Here is a 17,913-nt window from a genome sequence, read left to right as displayed (position 1 = left end):
CGTCTTTTCGGCATGGCGATGATCCTACTTGTCGCGCGAGTGCAATATCTGCACCCTGTGAAACCTGTTCACTTTTCAGACAACGAGAAACCAATGTCGCATGTCGAAGCGAGGTGAGCAATCTCCGATTCTTAGCCTTTCCTGGCCACCTGCACCGATCCCGCCAGCTCGAACCTAGATGATGCACCTCTCAATCGCCCATGATGCTGCGCAAGCTGCCACCTAGTTTTCCGCACGCCTTGTTTGAGTTTGCACAGCAGCTAATTTGTACTGAGCCGATCGTTTATCACAGCAAGCAGCTAGTTTGTAGCAGACTCCGTCAAATTGGACACTCTTGATTAGAGCAGCTCGACACGAAACAATGCCCCGACGATGACGGATGCGATCGAGTGTTGGCTGAGAAGATGCGCCAAGCGCCCCCATCTAGTCGTGAGATTCGCTACACCTGACGGAGGATTGGTTCCACGGTGCACGCTGCAGTTCGGCAGTAGATCACACCAGTGCCTCGTTAGTTGGCAGCTGTTTGCAAACGAAAATAATGCAGACTATAAAGAAAATTTAGATTAAGTAAAAACGGAGCCGTTTCTTTTTTTTATGTGCCCAAGTGAAACGTTTCCCTTAACCAAAACCACTGCAAAATGCATTGTTGTTACAGTAAGGATGAAATTGTGTGAAACGCGTTAGTTAGCCGATTAGATTTGAAGACAATGGTGGTCTGTATTAGGAGAGTTTAATGCAACTGCGGAAAAAGAACGAGCAATGTTGCATTTAAATACGAGGCTCAAGAAAAATATTACATAGTTAGTTTTAATAGTACAATAGTGCAAAGGTAGTTGACAAATATTTCAGGTATTTTATTTAACAAAAAATTTTATTAAAAATTTATTTTTATCTTTTTTATTTATTTAAAAATACGATTTAATGAAGTGATTCTTAACTGATTTTTTAAACATAAACACATTTATTAAACATCAACAACAACACCTTGTTTTATTTATAACTAAAATTTACAATTCAAAAATAATTTACAATAATTACACAATATTATACATTAAACAATATAAAATGAAACAATCAGTAAAGTTACAATTCATAGAAAAATGTAAAAAATCTATTTTGATATAATAAATAGTTACTAAACCATAATTATTTACCCATCCCCTGTGTTCTAAAATTACGAAATTTGTTTGAAGAGTATTCACGGAGTTTTCCTTTGATGTTATTCTCATTTAGATCGACCGATGATTAAGAATAAAATATTACCCCAACCTGTCAAACCACTGGAAAAAACAAATACATATTGACAACTTTCCCAATTACGTTATCTTGTAAACGATAAGATTTCTGTTGCTAAGGTTTGTTAAATTTCTGCTTGTAGTTATTTTTCATTTCAACTTACTACAATTTAAGAGATATTTGCGTCCACAGTAAAAGTTAGACACATATTTGTTCCCCTCAAACTTTCAATTCTAAAACCACATTCTGCAGTTCAAAACAACATATTTCTAGAAAATAACTCTTTAAAAAGTGTAAGTTCGCATGGTCAAATCAGTATCGAAGCGTTGGAAGTGAAATATAAGAGCACTTCCACAAAAACAAATCTGTCAAGGTCTCTGAGCAGTGTACCTGAATTCAAAATCAGCCAATGTTCAGCTCATTGACCGTATAACCCACACCTTTGATAGCCACCAACTAACAATGTATTACCCAAACAAAAAGTGCCTAACCTTAAACCAGCTTGATGGATGTACCAGCTTCATTTGTCGTCATCGGTGTTGCAAAACATTCACCTCACAATTCATCGATCACACGATCGATCACGTTGGTCATCGTCGCTCCAAAACAAACTCCCATGCCGTCTGAGACTACCCACAATGCACTGGCTATACCGGTACATTATTTATTTTATTACTGTACATTTTTGCGATTTTTCCATTCTGCTCACCGACACCAGCTGAAAATGCCCTCAAATTGGACGGAGAAAATATTAACCGAAAATTTTCCCCCATCCTGCCTCGCCCGCAACGGACGTTTCGTCGCCATGGTTTCGAGTAACCGTAAAATCGTAAAATCAAGCATCAAATGAAACCAAAATAGGCTCTAAACCTCAATTGCCGCTTCCATCAGGCGGGAAAAGGGAAGAAAGGAGAGTAAAATCGATTTACTTTTCACCATTTGCACCATTTTGCGCCGATGAACCATGGCGCACGCGAGCCCCAGACGAGGATGGTAGTTTGCGTTGGCTGGAAATTCGACTAAAAAATAACGAAGAGGACCACAGAAACCTTCGTCTGCCAAAGTGGACGCTTTGCGGGGTGTCTCGGACGCGGTGCTTCTGCTGCTCGCGATCATCGAAACATTATGCAACGCCAAACTGTAAAGTGGGAGGGAGACCCACAAACGTTTTGGACAGCCACGAAGTAAGAAACCAAGGCGGTGGGAAGATTCTCCCCGTAAGATTTGCGTAGAAAAATTGAGCAATTACTTACTTTTCTTCACGCTCGACTTCTGACAGATAGCTCGATAGAGGGCCCTTGTTCGGTTTGGTTCGTCTATTTGTTTTGGCTTCTTCTTTTTTCGCCACCCCTGGCTCTGTACTGTGTTCCAGTTTTCAGACGATGACCGATTCTGGCGGAGAAGGCAGTTCGCGAGGGTTTGCCGAAATCAACCAACACCGCCCGCACTTGCCCATCACGATCAGCACCGACTGTCGGTGGACGAGATCACAATCTACGACTTTTTCCTCGGGATCTTATTAACACCATCCGATGGGGGCAACAGCGTCACTCTAAGGGTGAATTTTACATTTTACTTTGGCGCGTGGAGCAATTGCCAGGCGTAACTCCAGTGAAGATGGGCTCCAGCTGGGAGCCAAACCAATGATTATGATAATTGAAATACCTTCCAGGGGAGGTACGGAATCAGAAAGCCAAGTTCTGAGCTTTGTCCAAAGATCACAGCTCTATGCGCAGCATGACATTAAATTCCATAATTATTGAACTAAACACTGCAAGATTTGCAAATTGCGGTAATGTTTTGCAAGCATTTACAAAAAGTGTCGTGATTAAAGCTGTTAGTGATGGTTTGATTTCAGAAGTGCTCTGCTCGAACCAATCAAAACAAACAACTTTTCTTGTCAACGTGTCGTTTTATTCGAGTTTTCCTTGTAATTATAGCTCAACGCAAACTAAAAGCAATGCAAAGCAATTTTATATTTATCTTTTCACAAAAAAGAGATCGAATTCCCTTCATTTACTCGGTACGCTACGCGGGAAAATGAATGGAGCCACTGTGCAATATTTTAAAAAAATGTTCAATATTTGCTTTTCTATCAAATTAAATGTTACTGATTTGCTACAAATAAATTAGTTTTGTAGTGAACTCTTCGAATATTGTTGGTTGAATAAATTTCGTCAAACAATTCTCATTAAATTAATAGCAAAGCCAAATTATTTAGTTGAATTTCTAATATTGACTTTTGCATTGAAAAGTCTTTTAAAAACGTAACTAGTTTGGAAACTGATAACGATTTCGCACATTAAACATTTGAATATTTAATGGAACATAGTTTTTAATTAATATTGTGTCCCGAACATGTGCAGCATTATTCGTTAGAATGTCGATATTCCAATTTGTTAAGTTCATCATCAAAAACGCATTGGTGAATATCAGGAAGATGAAACTGGTTAAAGTTTTCAGCGCTGCAGTTTTCTTTTAGTTGTAGACTTGACCTGTTACAATTATTAGAATTATTGTGAGTGAATGATTCCAAAACCTATTAATATTTTCCTGCTCCTTTATTAACTTGTAGTACGATGTTGCATGGCTCAAAAACTGTTGGATAATAAAATATCATAAGGGCTTGAAACTTGTCCTGTCAAATCGTATTTGTTACCGCTTGATTCTGGAATAAATATTCTTCTGTTTTGTGGATTTGTTCTTCATTTCCTATAAAACGATAATGCTGGCATATATTTTGTCTCTTTTAAAATACTGTACAAATTATTCGTATCTATTGAAAGATATTGTCACAGTGTTATACACAGGAGTTTCATTATCAATACATTACAGCGAATTGTTCTTGGCAGTTATGACTGTAGGCACATGTTATAAAAAAGCCTTTGACCTTTTTTACTAAAGCCTGCCAAATTAGGGGCATTATTTAAACAATCGATTCTATAATGTCATATTTCAAGGTAGACACGTTTACCATTTTTGTTACGCTTGTGTGAGTAGAATAGAACTGACCTCGACGCTTATCCATAATATCGGTATTCAAATTTATTGCCCATCGATCCTAAAACAATATGAAACATATGCTTTGAAATATTTGCTTATATTAATAAATCCATGGAAAGAGAATAAAACAAAACATTACGTGTTGGGAACGATGTTTCTCGATTATGAGAGCGGTGCTCGGACTTTGTTAGTTTAAGGTTTGTTTTGGATCGAATATGCTAATCATCGAACCAAATGTATCACTTTTAAAATGTCATTCAATTTTCTAAAATATGGTTCGTTTTGATAGACATTCTCTTCATTTAAAGTAATTTTCAAAACTCCATTGATCAAGCGCTTGTCAATTTGCAGATCGTTTTCATAGTTCGAGTTTACACGAGTTCCCACGAGTTTACGGTGAGCTAGCAGAATTGATGGGATAGAACCGTATCATGGTAATCAAGTGCTAAGCTAATGACACTGATCACGTCACCTTAAATCTGGACTTTTTTCCGGCTCCAGCAGTTCGTGCATACTTAGCACAGTTTGCAACATCCAAGCTCGTAAAGACCACTGGATTTCAAAATTTCATCCTCGAACCTTAGCCAATGCCCATGTTGGCCTCGGTAGCCGTGCTGATGAATCTATGGAAAACCTTTCACACTGCAGCACACAACATGGGCTGCCACATTCACACACATTAGTCTAGAAAACTAATCTCACCTGTTTCGAGCGCCCCATCAAATTGCTCGCCGAAGGAGATGTGGATCTGCGTCATCAAATGCTTAAGATTCCCACCTTCGCGGTTCGGGCTCTCGGGGATCGTTTCTTGCGCCCGGAGGGCTCTATCGTTTATACTCCACAATTAGAAGCAAGAGGATCTAGAGCTCCCCGCACCTGCGAAGCTCGTCGGTAAATCCCGCCAGTGGTAGTTCTAACCTGCTCGAGCGGCGTCTTCGTCCGGGCGATGATATTACCTTGATATTTATGCTTTAACAAATATGAATTCGCAAGTGTGTGCAGCCCGTGGCATCAACGTGGCGTAGCTGGAGTATTCGCGGGCTGCTCCTCAGTCCTCCTACCTTCGATCCCCACCGGAAGGCGTTTGTAAGTGGGGGACGGTTTAGTTACGGTTCGATGTATGCCACTCCTAGTGGGCAAGCCAATTTTTTCGAGTTCGATTTCTACGCCGAGCCACTCCGGCGCAACCAAGAACTCGAGCTGATACTGCGACACCCTTGGATGTACCCTTCCCTGTAGCTGAAGGTGGTTTAGTGGCAGCATCGCAACAATACTCCACCTGCAATGGCGCTTGATCATGTTCTTCCATGAAAACATCCCAAGCGATCTCCTTTTCCTGCACATACGGAACGTACACCATCGAGCACACACTCACACATTCCTCTGCTGAAATGTGCTGCAAATACCATTCGACCCGAGGCGGGCACTTTGCCGATGATCTTCTTTAGATGCTATACCGATTCGCCATCACACGTTTTGCGATCGCGAAAACCCAGCACTGCACCCGAAGCGAACTTGTTCCACACCAACTCCGCTCACGTCGGAGGGAATGTGTTGGCGCATTCTGCTGCAAAAGTGATTTTCCTTGACTAAATTCGATCAGAAGCCGATGTCGCTGAGAACCGGGTGGCGCTGCAACTACCCTTTCAATAATCTTTCAATAATCGTCACGAGCCACATGTGATCTCCAGTGAATGGCTGGAAAAAGCGTGAATTTAAGTGAGATATGTATTCTTCTTTGAGGTCGGGTTGAATATTCGAGCTCGAAAGGATGCAAGAAACAACACTCGGAAGTCGATACAGGACGCGACATTGAATGGTGTCTTAAAGACATTGAAATACATATAAAGTTTCGTACAAATCCTTGGACAGTAATGAAGATATTCGATCACCTCTCATACCTAAGTTCTTCACCAGCGAAATAAACTAAGGAAGCATAATTTGCCAGAGGTTGTACAACCGTTCCCAGCAAAAGCACTTCGTTTCTTTCATAGTCTTTGGCCAACAGCATTTCACAACCGTTTCGTAGCATCCCCTTATTTTGCTTGGCATCTCCTTGAAAGACAGGTAAACTGAGCCTACAGATACGAACTCTTTTTTGTTGATTTTGTTTTGCTGGATAACATTCGTTTGGCCGCATTAAACCTGGTACCACCGAAGAAGACGAGCCAGGAAGACGACCAAACACGATCTGGTAAAGCGACCTCTGAAAGCCATGCGTGATGATTTATTCCAAAAACCCTTCGGGGGGTCCGAAAGCACCCACGTCACTCATGATTGCTAGGTATGCTAGCTGCGATCGATGTGGCAATGAATGGCGATGATGTCGTTCGGCCAAGGACGTTTTGTGCTCAAAAAGTTAGTACAATCCTAGTGCACAATATCTAACACAATGTTGATGTGAATTCAATTTAACAAAACATGTCAACATAGTGCCATAACGATGGAACTTTGTTTCGGCACCGATGAAAAGCATCGCTGGTAGATAAAGATGGTCCTTTCTCTGTTTCTCCGATTCTATCATCTGCTTTTTTGCTTCGAAACGAACATCAACTGCAGCTAATGACAATAATTTGGAGGCACAACAAGAAAATCAACAGGGAAAACGTCGTCAATCCTCGCACAGCAAACTCATGTTCGATTATCGCATTGTGCAGATCGCGCACTTCACTGTAAGTGAAGTAGCATAGACACAAAAAACGACGCCGCTACTTACGATGTTCCGTAGTACTTTGTGGTACCTTCGTGTTCCTGGAGTGAAGACCATTTTGTTTTTGTTTCATTCGCGCTGGTCAACTTTACGATCCCAAGATCCTTCACGATACGTGAAGATGATCGTGTTGCTGCCGTTGCTGCTGCCGGCGGCCCATGTACAGTCTTGCCCCAGGGATAGATGCCAATTAGTAATGGTAGCATCGGACATACCGCCGCATCATTTGACGTCGGTCGGTTCTTCTGCATTGGATGACTTGTTTTTGCCAGCTATTTCAGCTACAAATCGTTGCAGTTTGTCGCCAGCTGTCGCAGCCGCTCAAACTGCCAACCTCTTCATCCGAGGAAGACATCCTGTATGGCGTCTGAGATTTAGCCGCTTGGCAAAAGATCTCGCTTGGAATCAACGATCAAGGACGTAGGAGGCGATGTGTTAGTCGGCGGAGGGTTTCATCGTTCGGTGACAATCGCGACGATTGTTACGTCCGGCAATTAGGTCAACAATGACCAGAACAATTGTCCAACCTACCGGCCATGGGTGATGGGCGAATCTCTTTTTGTCTCGCATTGACGTTGTCGCGCATCATTCAGCAAGTGAGCCCCGTAGCTCGTAGGGTTTTGTTTTTCTCTAGGTCCTGGTACCGGTTATACCGCAAAAACCACCGTGCCAGGCCGAGGACAAGGTCAATGGCGAATCTCGGTGGCGTGAGCTCGGTGGAGCAACACAGTATCGATTGTTGTTCTTTGCCAGCCGGTGAGGTGTTGCTGATCGCGCACCTCCAACAAACCGCCACGCTAAGCGATCATAAATCAGTGCCATCGATGCCGCACTGGTGCGATGTTGAGCGATGTTGGCAGCCATATATTTTCGGCTCAACCGAGAACCGCTCCGTAAGGTTCTACGTTTCGTTTCCAGCATCTCGGTGCCGGATATTTTTCAACCGCGTTCAACCTGGTTCTGTGCACGAAATGATCTTCGACTCCATTTACCCACTTTGACCCGAAAAGTGTTGCTGGTTTATTGATTGTGCAAACCATAGTATCCATCTCTTCGTTACCTGGATCCCTCCGCAAACCGTTTTTGCTACTGTGTATTTAATTTTGTTTGTACGGTTTGATCTATGGCGCTCACACGACAAGGGAAAAAGACTTCGTAACATTAAGAAAGTACACCGGTACTATATACACATCGTAAACTCGACATTGTCGGTTTTTTCCTGATTTACGATGACCTTGACAATATTGCAATTGTTTTTAGGGAAGATAAACTGAAAAAATTGAAAAATTGTACTTGTTTTGATCCGTTCCTTCACATAATGAGCGTACAATAAGCACATAACAACTTATTACTAATAAGATAATAAAAACATGTAAATAAAATACTAAATGTAAAAAGTTTTTTTGTTCTGACTGAACAATGAATGTTGTAGGCTACCTGGTTCGTTTAGTATTTCATTCTATATATACCACGAAGTTCATTTGTGTAGTAAATAACTAGTTTTTCCATTGAGGTTCTTCTGGGAATGTCATATATACTATGCCACGGAGCCTTTTGCCAAAAGAGCCACACTTTTTTCCTATAATTGATAAAGATTATAGGGACCTTGTTACAAATGTTGTTTATCTTTTTAACAAAATAACATTGCAGAGTACGCGCTTTACTTTTCCTCCATTAAAGTTAATAAGCTGTTAAGCGACGAACTAGAACGAATACATAAGGATATACATATTTGGTTTAATTATTTGCGATAAAGTGAATCGAAAGTCCCCATTCGGAGAATTTATTACCTTACCTGTTTCCTACCTTACCTTACCTTCTGCAGTGTTACTGTGTTGAATACTTGTTAAACTCTTTTGATTTTGTATTTTCAAATGATCATGTGTATTTGCTAGAAGAAAGTCAAGTTAATAGAGTCACAGCATTTATACCAATCGCCATCAACCGTACCCTTTCCGCCAGTTACCATGTATTTCGCTCCCCTAACAAATAACCGCTCAATTGAATGTCATCATTTGCTTTTGGGTTGCACCCACCTGCAAAGAACACCGAATGCTTGTGGGAATCAGTCATTTCTCACGCATCTCAACAAAACCAACCGACAATCCCCAAACAGTGCCTCCGATTGGAGCACCGACGAGGCCCCATCTTCGATCGGTTGGCATTTGTAACAGCTCCAGATTTATTCGAGAAGTCCTACGTCAATCCGATCCGAACCCAACACCGCCGGGCGCCACCAAGGCACCGACTACCGCCGCTGGCTGAAAGAAATGGCACAAAACGCGGCATCTTCCCCACAGAACACGGCATCTGCAGTAAAAAAACGGGGTAGCGCCGCATTGCGACACACTCATCGACCGGTAGCCGGCGACTGGAGTGCTGCGAGAGAATAATGAAGATATCAAAACCACCGGTGAAACGGATCGTTTGAATACCGTTCGACACGGGCGGTCCGATAGGAGCCGGCGATAGGGTTTGACAGGCGAGCGCAAGAATGTGCTTATACAACCCCTACGCCACCGTGGACAACCTTTCCCTGCGAGAAAGAAGCTACCATTGGATGAGTCCGGTAGCAGACAACCTGCCGAAGTTGTTTCGTCTTGTGTTTTTGTGGGCGATGCTGCCCGCGATGGACCGCGGCCGTACGCAGTGCTGGCGAAATCCATCGATCGGTGAAGACGTTCCAATTGTCTGTTGTTCAATGTTGCATCAATGCAAACCGACCAACCAAAGGCCACCGAACACAATCCGAATTTCGACACCAAACGGTGAGTCAAGCTTATCATGCAGACGCCATCGTACTAGTTTTTGCTGCTAGACATTCTTCCGCGATGGCAAGCCTCCGCAGCCCAGCACGGCCGGGGCTACATCATATTCAATTACCACCCGCCACCCATCGGGTGCCGCAAGTTGCGGTCGTTCCTCGAGGAACAAAGGAACTGAATTAAATATGCCGCAAGTATGGGTTGCTGCCAGCTCCAGTGGCGTTGGCACTTTAAGTATTCACTCAATTCTGTACGATATTCACGAGAGATATCGTTTGAAAAAGTTATTTAGTCTTTCACTAAATTTAAAATTTCAATCAAATATCAGAATATGATAGACTTATGTTTTTCCAAATACGTTTAAGTATTGTTTTCTTATTCACATTGCTTTAAAAATCAAACCTTCAGCTAAAACTAGTAATTATCACTACCATGTTACTAGAAATGAGCCAGTAACTATTAGGAAATAATTTAGCTACATTTATTACTTGAAAAAGAGTACTTAGTATCATTTTTTTGAATGCTTCGAATGTCTACTGGTTTTAACTGGAATAAAAATAAAAATTACCATCACGCTGAAACGAAGCAAATGCTACCCATGATTGTATTTGTTCGTTAACTTTTTGGTTGTGTGAGGTAATTTATTACATAAAAATATCACGAAAATTATATTGTATGGCTAAATGTTTCCCAATATCATTATTTTGTATCGAAAACACATAGGTTGCTGTAATAACTGCTGTTTTACACTGATGTGTGTTACAAAAGCAATAATCATCGAAATGAAAATATGCTCTTAACCGATGATTGTTGATTGCTGGTGTTGATAATTAATTGATTAACTTCTTGCTTAGTGTACATATGTTCAAATTATACTTTTCAAATCATGAACGTTTCGAATAGAACCATCGATGAAACAATAGTTGAAATGAACGATACCTTTGCGCTTTTGTATGTGTTTCGTTTTCCATTTGCCATCTTCAGACCTTAATGAAGCCCCTCAAGGTCCGTGTTAAACACTACTTAAGGGTGCTTGGGCCATTTCAAAGACATTTGAAGAGGGTTTCTTTTCATTTGTTTTTACTTTTGCACTGTCAAAAACGATTATGCCCGGTTCAACATGGGCCAACGAGTAAACATTCAATTCGGGTAGAAAAGCAGCAAAATAAAAACTTTAAAATCTATCTCACGGATACCGAGCACCCATCTCTTGCAAGTTACGTATCCGGGTCGACGACGGTGATCACTTACGGCACACGACCGCGAAACATCTTCCCTTCGCATGGAATAGTTTCGATATGTCAAGGACCGATACAAAACGTCGAACAATTCATTCAACGATTCTACAACGATTAATCATTTTCCCTTGCAAACTGAAGCGCCCTGCACTTGACTTCAGGATTGCTTATGTGAATGGATATTTCCGGATGTTGGATGGCAGGTGCTCGTTTGTTCCATTTTAATTTCTCTAGGAGTGGCGGAAGGTATATTCACTTTAAAGATTTTATACAATACATAAACGTGCGTCGGTAAGGATGGGAGTGCCATTTGGAAATACGGTAAACATTATTAACTAAAATACAAGGTGATTTGCACAAAAGGTTATTTCCAAACTTTTAAAGATCCTCAAAAATAATTAAATGGAATTGATAGGGTGGACAGAAAAGTATACCAACAAGATTGTCGAGACGGTTTTATACGTTACTGAAACATCATCTTCATCTTGTCTTCGCGTCATCATGTCATGCAATGGAACGAATCGTATGCGGCATTTACTAAATATCAAGAATTCCCATTTTCAACATGCCGACAACGCGTTGCCGGTGGCTAGTGGATGAGTTCTACCCTCTCTACAAGTGGTGAGCATGATGCGGTAGGTAATACGAAAATGTTTGGGACTCCCTGTGGAGTTTGCTGCATGTAGATTTCAAAGCCCCCCCTCATCGTGGCCAAAGTAGTGAAACTAAGATCCGATCGTACGATCCACTGCATCCTTACGCAAAGTGAATGAACCTTGTTTTCTGGCAAGAAATGTCAAAACCTCCCGAACACTACGCTGCTCTCAATAATCTAGCGAGTCATTGTAGAACAGGTTGAGGAAAATGGTCGTCTCACGGATTTGTACCAACAAATCTATTCCTTCGACAAAACTCTTTAAAATCCGTCCCTACAGAATCGATCCGGAAAGACATCTCATTTTGTGATCGTGAACCGATCATAGACTTATCATACGATTTGATCACTAGGAAAATTAGGCAAACTACAGCGCTAGTCGACCCAGAGCGCCTTGGGGAAGAATCCGGCAACGAATCACGATCTCTAAACCACCGCTAGGTACTAGGGAACATGGGATGGCTTCAAATATGGTACAAGGGGAAACGAGCAAAACGATGAAATATGATGTAAATAACTATATCAACCAGCCCGGAGGTGTTGCTCCGTTCTTAGAGGCCTTCGAAGATGGTACCAGATCGTGGCGATAGGAATTAACCGATGCTTTGCTATTGGTAAATCAATGCAGATGCCATCCGACGATGAGTGCCATCGGACTTGATGTGCCACCATCCTGGGTACACAGAAACGATGCAGCGCGATTCAATTTGGATGCAGCGCTGTTTAAACGGCCTTTGAAAGGTGGTATTTGTATTGCATCAGACGATCGTGCAAGGTTCTTCGTTGAACGATTCATTAATTCAATTCTTCTAAAGCGTAACATGTAAAAGGACCGCGGTGGTTATGCAATAAAAACTGGTAATGTTGATTTAGTGCAACAAGAAACACATTTAATAAAAGTCTTTTTTCAACTCTACTTTTGTTTTTAATTAATTAATATCAAGCCCCATTCTTAATTGGGTTTGTATTTATTTTCGTGTTATTTCATCTCTATAGTCATGAAATATGTACAATTATCTGTTGCATCTACGCAAATATTACAGCATCGATTTTCAGTCATCTAATAACTGCAACCATTTGACATTATATTATACAAAGTGTCAACAGAGATAGAATCAGATATCTCTTTCAGATTTACACTCCCCACTTCTTTAGCCCTTTGCCATTTGACAAAGTGTTAGTTGCTGTTATTTGATGAATGATTTATTACACTCTCCGACGGGATGGCTGCCGCTTATCATTGGCAGCTGCGAATCTGCGGCACGTGCTGATTTATTGTGAGAAGTTATTGAGTTGCAAACGTGCGAAACTCCGTACCGCTGCGGTTTGGTAAAGCGTTTTCCTTGGCCGCTGAGAAACTAACGCATCTGAAAAGCGGCACAGTCAGTTGAAGATGATCTAAATGGTTTGTTATTCATTCGTTGGTTGGCGGAAGCACATCTCAGGCATCCATTCAAAAACGTTAGAAAACAGGGCCGCCTCAACATAACTTGACACCGTTGGTCAATCTTAAGTGCCTTTTGACAAATGATCATTATCAGAATCATTGCAGAAACCTTATTTAGGTGTCGAAGATTGACCTTTGCTGGCAAAACACAGACAACAAACAATGACCCAATCATGGTATTTTAACTTTATTTATTGCATAAACACAATCTCTACTATACAGCGTAAATTAATAATACAGACGCCAAGAAAGGTACGGTTTAGTTTTGGCTTGAAATACTGGAATCTAAGCTACATGAAGTGTTCGTCGCCGTCTGTTCGGCACGCCAATGTAAACGGTAGCAAAATGAGATAACATTTCGGACGATTCGCGCTCTGCGTGCCGTCAACGGCCCTCACCGACGATCGAGATCCCATTAAACTAAGCTGTCAAGCTGACGGTGTTGGTTACTTACAGGACTAAAGAGACACTAACTACTTTTCGCTTTTCATTTCGAACTAAACGAACCGAAGCGTGTTGCCTCACATTGCACGGATCCCTTGCATCACAATACAACGCAGTCTCAGTGGTCTAAGTACTGCATCTACTAAAATTTAAGGTGGTAGGATGAGAGTATGATAATAGAATTGAAAACAAATATGATTAAAAGGAAACAAATGAAAAACAAGTCAACAAATTGAAACATAACAATTACTTCAAAAGTGTTTAGCGAGACAGCAACTGCTAGCGAGCAGTGTATAAATAATATTAAATAAACAGTTGTTGAGAGAGTTGAAAAATTTAGGGTAAATGGCTACTGCCAAATGTCAAATCATTGGAAGAAATCTGATTTTCTTTCGTTTTTACTTCGTACACGATCACCAAAGTGCTAACTGCAGCGCTTTCTCTAGCCGAGCTTTTTCACAAACACGCACAAAGCTCTACCTGCAACGATGGTTGAGGACATCTAGCGGAGACTAATCGAAATATCAATGGCGATCGTTCCATGTAGCATCGTAAGGTTGGTGCCTCCGCTAACTCGGAACACAAATTGCACCGAATGACTTTCTCGAATCGTTGTGGTTCGTCACAGAAGGATTTAGGCGACCGGGAGTAAATGGCCATCTGCTGCGCTGTGGTCACTTATTTCCTATTGTGGGGCGCAGGATGGACACTCTCGTAGGTGACGTCCGCATGGAATCCTTTCTCATCCGCCGTATAGCGGACGTTCTGCACACGACCGTCGGGCAGCAGGATGTGATACTCACCACGCGTAACACCGTTGTCGTGGTTCTGCACGTGACCGAAATCATTTCCTGTGTGGAAATCACGCACTCGATACCCGAAGGCATATCCTTCCGAGTCCTGAAACGAGGAGAACAAGGCCCACCCAAGCAAGAAAGCAAAACATTCCATGTTAGTACGATCGACAACCTTGAGAGAGGTTTCTTCTGAGCTTCTAACTTACATCGTAGTGCTCGTCACCGGCGTCATGGTGATGGTGGTGGTGATGATGCTGCTCCTGGTAGTGATGAGACACCGACTCAACCAGCGGTGTTGCCGGGGTGCTGTGGACATTGATGTGGCGGTACGAGTTCGTTTCGTGGCCGGCTTCTTCTTCGTTAAATTCGTGATGCTCCACAATAGGAGCTGGGGTTGACTTTGGCGATCCTATGATATACGTCGCGTGCGTTGGAGTGGCTACCGTCGGTCCTATCAGATCCGAGTCGGCAATGTCCGGTACCTCTTCCTTGATCGGAGTGTACTCCTTGCTCATAGGCACTTGCAGCTGCGGGTTCATCTGTACCGTGTGGTAGAGACTGTCGTCGTACACAATCTTTGGTCCATGCTCGATCTGTACGGATCGATAGCCCGGTCGGGACGATTTTGGCGTAGGTGTAGACGACTCCGGGAACGTCACCGGAGCCGTACTATCTTGAGGACGCTGCTGTGGGTGTTGGTAGTGCTGCTGCTGTTGATGATGTTGCTGCTGCTTCTGCAATTGCTGGTGATTTCCCATCGCAATCGGCATCTGGAGCAGCTCGTTCAATCCCTTGAGCTGCACACTCGGACGCTGGCCGATCAACGCCGAAAGTGCCGCAATGCTGCTGCCGGTCGTGTCGATCTCATTCGAGTGTGCGGGTGGTCCTTGAGTGGACTCGACACCGCCTCCATGGTTGTAGCTACTATGGTCGTAGTATTGTTCCTGCTCTCGAGACTCTTCTTTTGGATCCGGGACCACTATTTTCATATTCTGGAACGATTTCGCCGGTTCTTTCGGAGGCTGACGGTGCTCATACTGAAGCTCTATTGGGCCGTACGGATTGTCGTATCCTCGACCAGAGCTACCCTCTCCTGATGCCGGGCTCGTGATATCCTTATCGTACGAGATGGAAATACTCGGCTGCACGGTGATCTTCGTGCGGGGCTGCTTCATTTGCACCGGCACCGGGATCTCCTTGATGACGTACTGAATCTTTGGTCGCTCCTTAATGATGACCTCCTCGGGACCGTTGGACAGATGACCCTCGTAGGCATAATGTTCGTTCGAAGATCCGCTGGAGCCCGAACCGGACGTAGATACGGGTGCGAAGAGTGTCGGTCGCCGGTGGTGATAACCCGGTGACAAGTCGTTCATCTTACTGCTCGATTCGCCGGCAGGTTTGAACGTGCTTACGTACTGTGGACTGATGACGAGAGGCTGCGCTGGCGTCTTGTGATAAAGACGCTTTGGACGGCGCAGGTCAGAGTACGACCACCAGGCTTTTGGAATGCCTTGCAGCGTACTGGAAGTTTTGCCACCGTCTCCTGCCTCCAGCTGCGGACCACTCGTTCCCATGCCGATCGCTTTGCTGGGAATGAACCCTGTCTGACCGTTGGATTCCTCTTCGATCGATGGCAGCTTGGTTTCCGAAATCTTCGCACTGGGCACAAACTTGGGTTCCGTTATTTTGGTTGGCCCACTGTACGGCTTCTTCGTTTTCGGCTTCTTGTCACCGAAGAAGTACTTCGGAGTAGACGGTGTCACCGCTAGCCCATCCTGCCCCAACTCCCTGCCCTTGCCGTTCATTCGCTCATTCTCCTTGATCGCTATATCGATCGCTTTCTGCACGCCAGGCGGAAGATCCTCGTAGTTGGCGACCTGCTTCTGCTTTTTGCCCCGTACCTTGACGCGCCGCGACTCCTCCGGGCTCATGTCGCTCAGTTCTTCCTGCTCCGGCTCCAGCTGGCTTATACTTTCACGTTTTTCCTTTCTGCTCCGACCGGTCTTCCTGCCGCCGGCTTCCGGACGCTCGACCACCTCATCAAACACCTTGCCACGTTTGTAGCTGTCGGAGGACGTGAACGGGTGTCGCAAATTTTCCGTAATCTTCGGCGCGCTTCGCGCTTGAGCGGTGTAGTTCTGCGGCGACTTGGCGTCCTCCAGCTCAAACTTTACGTAATCGCGCGGATCCGGACTGGCCGAGCGTCGTTGCCTTTTGTGGGCCGCCGCTGCAGTACCGTTGGCCGGCTCGAGGCTCTCGACCTTTTTCTTCGACGCGACGATTGCATCGGCCAGCTCGAACCGGATGATCTCGCGCGGTACCGGTTCGACCCGTTTCGCTTCACGCTTGGTGCGCACTTCCGGCTCTTGGTCGGCCGTCTGCGATTTGGAGGCTGGGTGAAACACCATCGCATCGGATAGCTCGAACTTGAACACCTCCCGAGGGACGATATCAATACGCTTCGCCTTTTTCCCCGTCGCCAGTTGATGGTGCTGCTGCTGCTGCTGTTCCTGAGGATCCAGTCGCTTCGTTCGGATGGAGGCAAGCTTTCGCAAGTTCTCCATCCGGATGCGATCGTTTCGCTTCTCCTCCGAGTTCTGGTATCGCTCGTGGGCGGCGGTATAGGCCGCCATAGTGGAAGCTTGGGGGACGGGATCCCTTAGGTTGCGGTATTTCTTACGCAGATACGCCTTCATGCCCTGACAAGGAAGTAAAGCAATTACATAACATCTCTACGTAACCTGCAGTGCAATATGAGAACTCTCCCACTTACATTTCGACTCTCGGCCGTCGCCAGGAAGGCTGAATTGGGTCGCCCTAGCTCGAACACATCCTCGAATACAGCGGCCGGTGGTCGGTTGCCAAGCACCGCCAAGGGTACCAGCAGAAGAAGAAACTGCGGAAGAGAAGCACAACAGCGAAGCGGAACAAATCAGAAGAAATGCAAAAAAGAACAATGCCCATCGGACCCACTTTGGCCGACCAAGAGCGAAAGTACCATCGTTTTCATCACCGGCAAGCGTTTAAGGAAGCGATTAAGTGTTTCTCTGCCTAATGGCAGCGTTTCTCGAGCTTCGTGGCTTCGATTGTGCCATGACCATGATCTTCGCAAAGCGCAAAACATCGGTCGTACAGAACACAAAACGGCCATCTCCACCACGTACCAATTACGCAAGAAAATGAGCAAGCATTAAAAGCCTCCACACCATCGGTGCCAAATCGATCAGATCGAGAGCGACGCGTCGATGGAGAAACGACGTTTTAAGCATGTTCTCGGGCCCACTCGCGCACCAATTACCGCGGCCAAACGACAGGCCCATTTGCCACTCCGCACGCCACGTGATTTCGACTGCGAGGTCGGTACGATTCTTCACTTTTAGCTTTTAGCCTTTCGCCCCGACCATGGCCGACGATCGCTTTCTTCTGCTTCCGACAAAGAACAAGGATACGCTCAAATGGGCCAAGCAGGTCATCGCGCACTTTGCAACGGGTTTGTTTGTTCACGGGACGAATTCTCACCCCGAATGCGTCAAACGTGCTGAATGTCACTGTATTTTGGCTTTTAAAGGAGTGCTTGGCTGCGCCATTTGTGACCCCAAGGTGTGCCATATTTCA

The 17,913-nt window shown here is 44.1% G+C and overlaps 1 protein-coding gene across 1 annotated transcript; it reads right to left on the bottom strand.

Moving 5' to 3' along the window:
- Positions 1-14,176: 14,176 nt before the first annotated feature.
- LOC131285113 (uncharacterized) lies at positions 14,177-17,567 on the bottom strand. The gene is made up of 4 exons (XM_058313972.1): positions 17,505-17,567; positions 17,072-17,194; positions 14,502-16,997; positions 14,177-14,398 (listed from the first exon to the last, which is right to left on the bottom strand). Exons 1-4 carry the CDS (start codon positions 17,565-17,567, stop codon positions 14,177-14,179), a joined length of 2,904 nt encoding a protein of 967 aa, XP_058169955.1.
- Positions 17,568-17,913: the final 346 nt, after the last annotated feature.

The sequence above is a fragment of the Anopheles ziemanni genome, chromosome 3 (genome assembly GCF_943734765.1).
Source record: "Anopheles ziemanni chromosome 3, idAnoZiCoDA_A2_x.2, whole genome shotgun sequence".
Taxonomy (NCBI): domain Eukaryota; kingdom Metazoa; phylum Arthropoda; class Insecta; order Diptera; family Culicidae; genus Anopheles; species Anopheles ziemanni.
The sequence above is the reverse complement of the archived record's forward strand: the minus strand, read 5'-3'. Positions and strand labels throughout refer to the sequence as shown.

Coding starts and splice junctions, on each gene's coding strand:
- LOC131285113 (XM_058313972.1), bottom strand. CDS start 17,567: ATGCTTAAAACGTCGTTTCTCCATCGACGCGTCGCTCTCGATCTGATC. Junction 17,195..17,504: donor TGATCGATTTGGCACCGATG/GTGTGGAGGCTT, acceptor TCTCTTCCGCAG/TTTCTTCTTCTGCTGGTACC. Junction 14,399..14,501: donor CCGGTGACGAGCACTACGAT/GTAAGTTAGAAG, acceptor TCCTCGTTTCAG/GACTCGGAAGGATATGCCTT.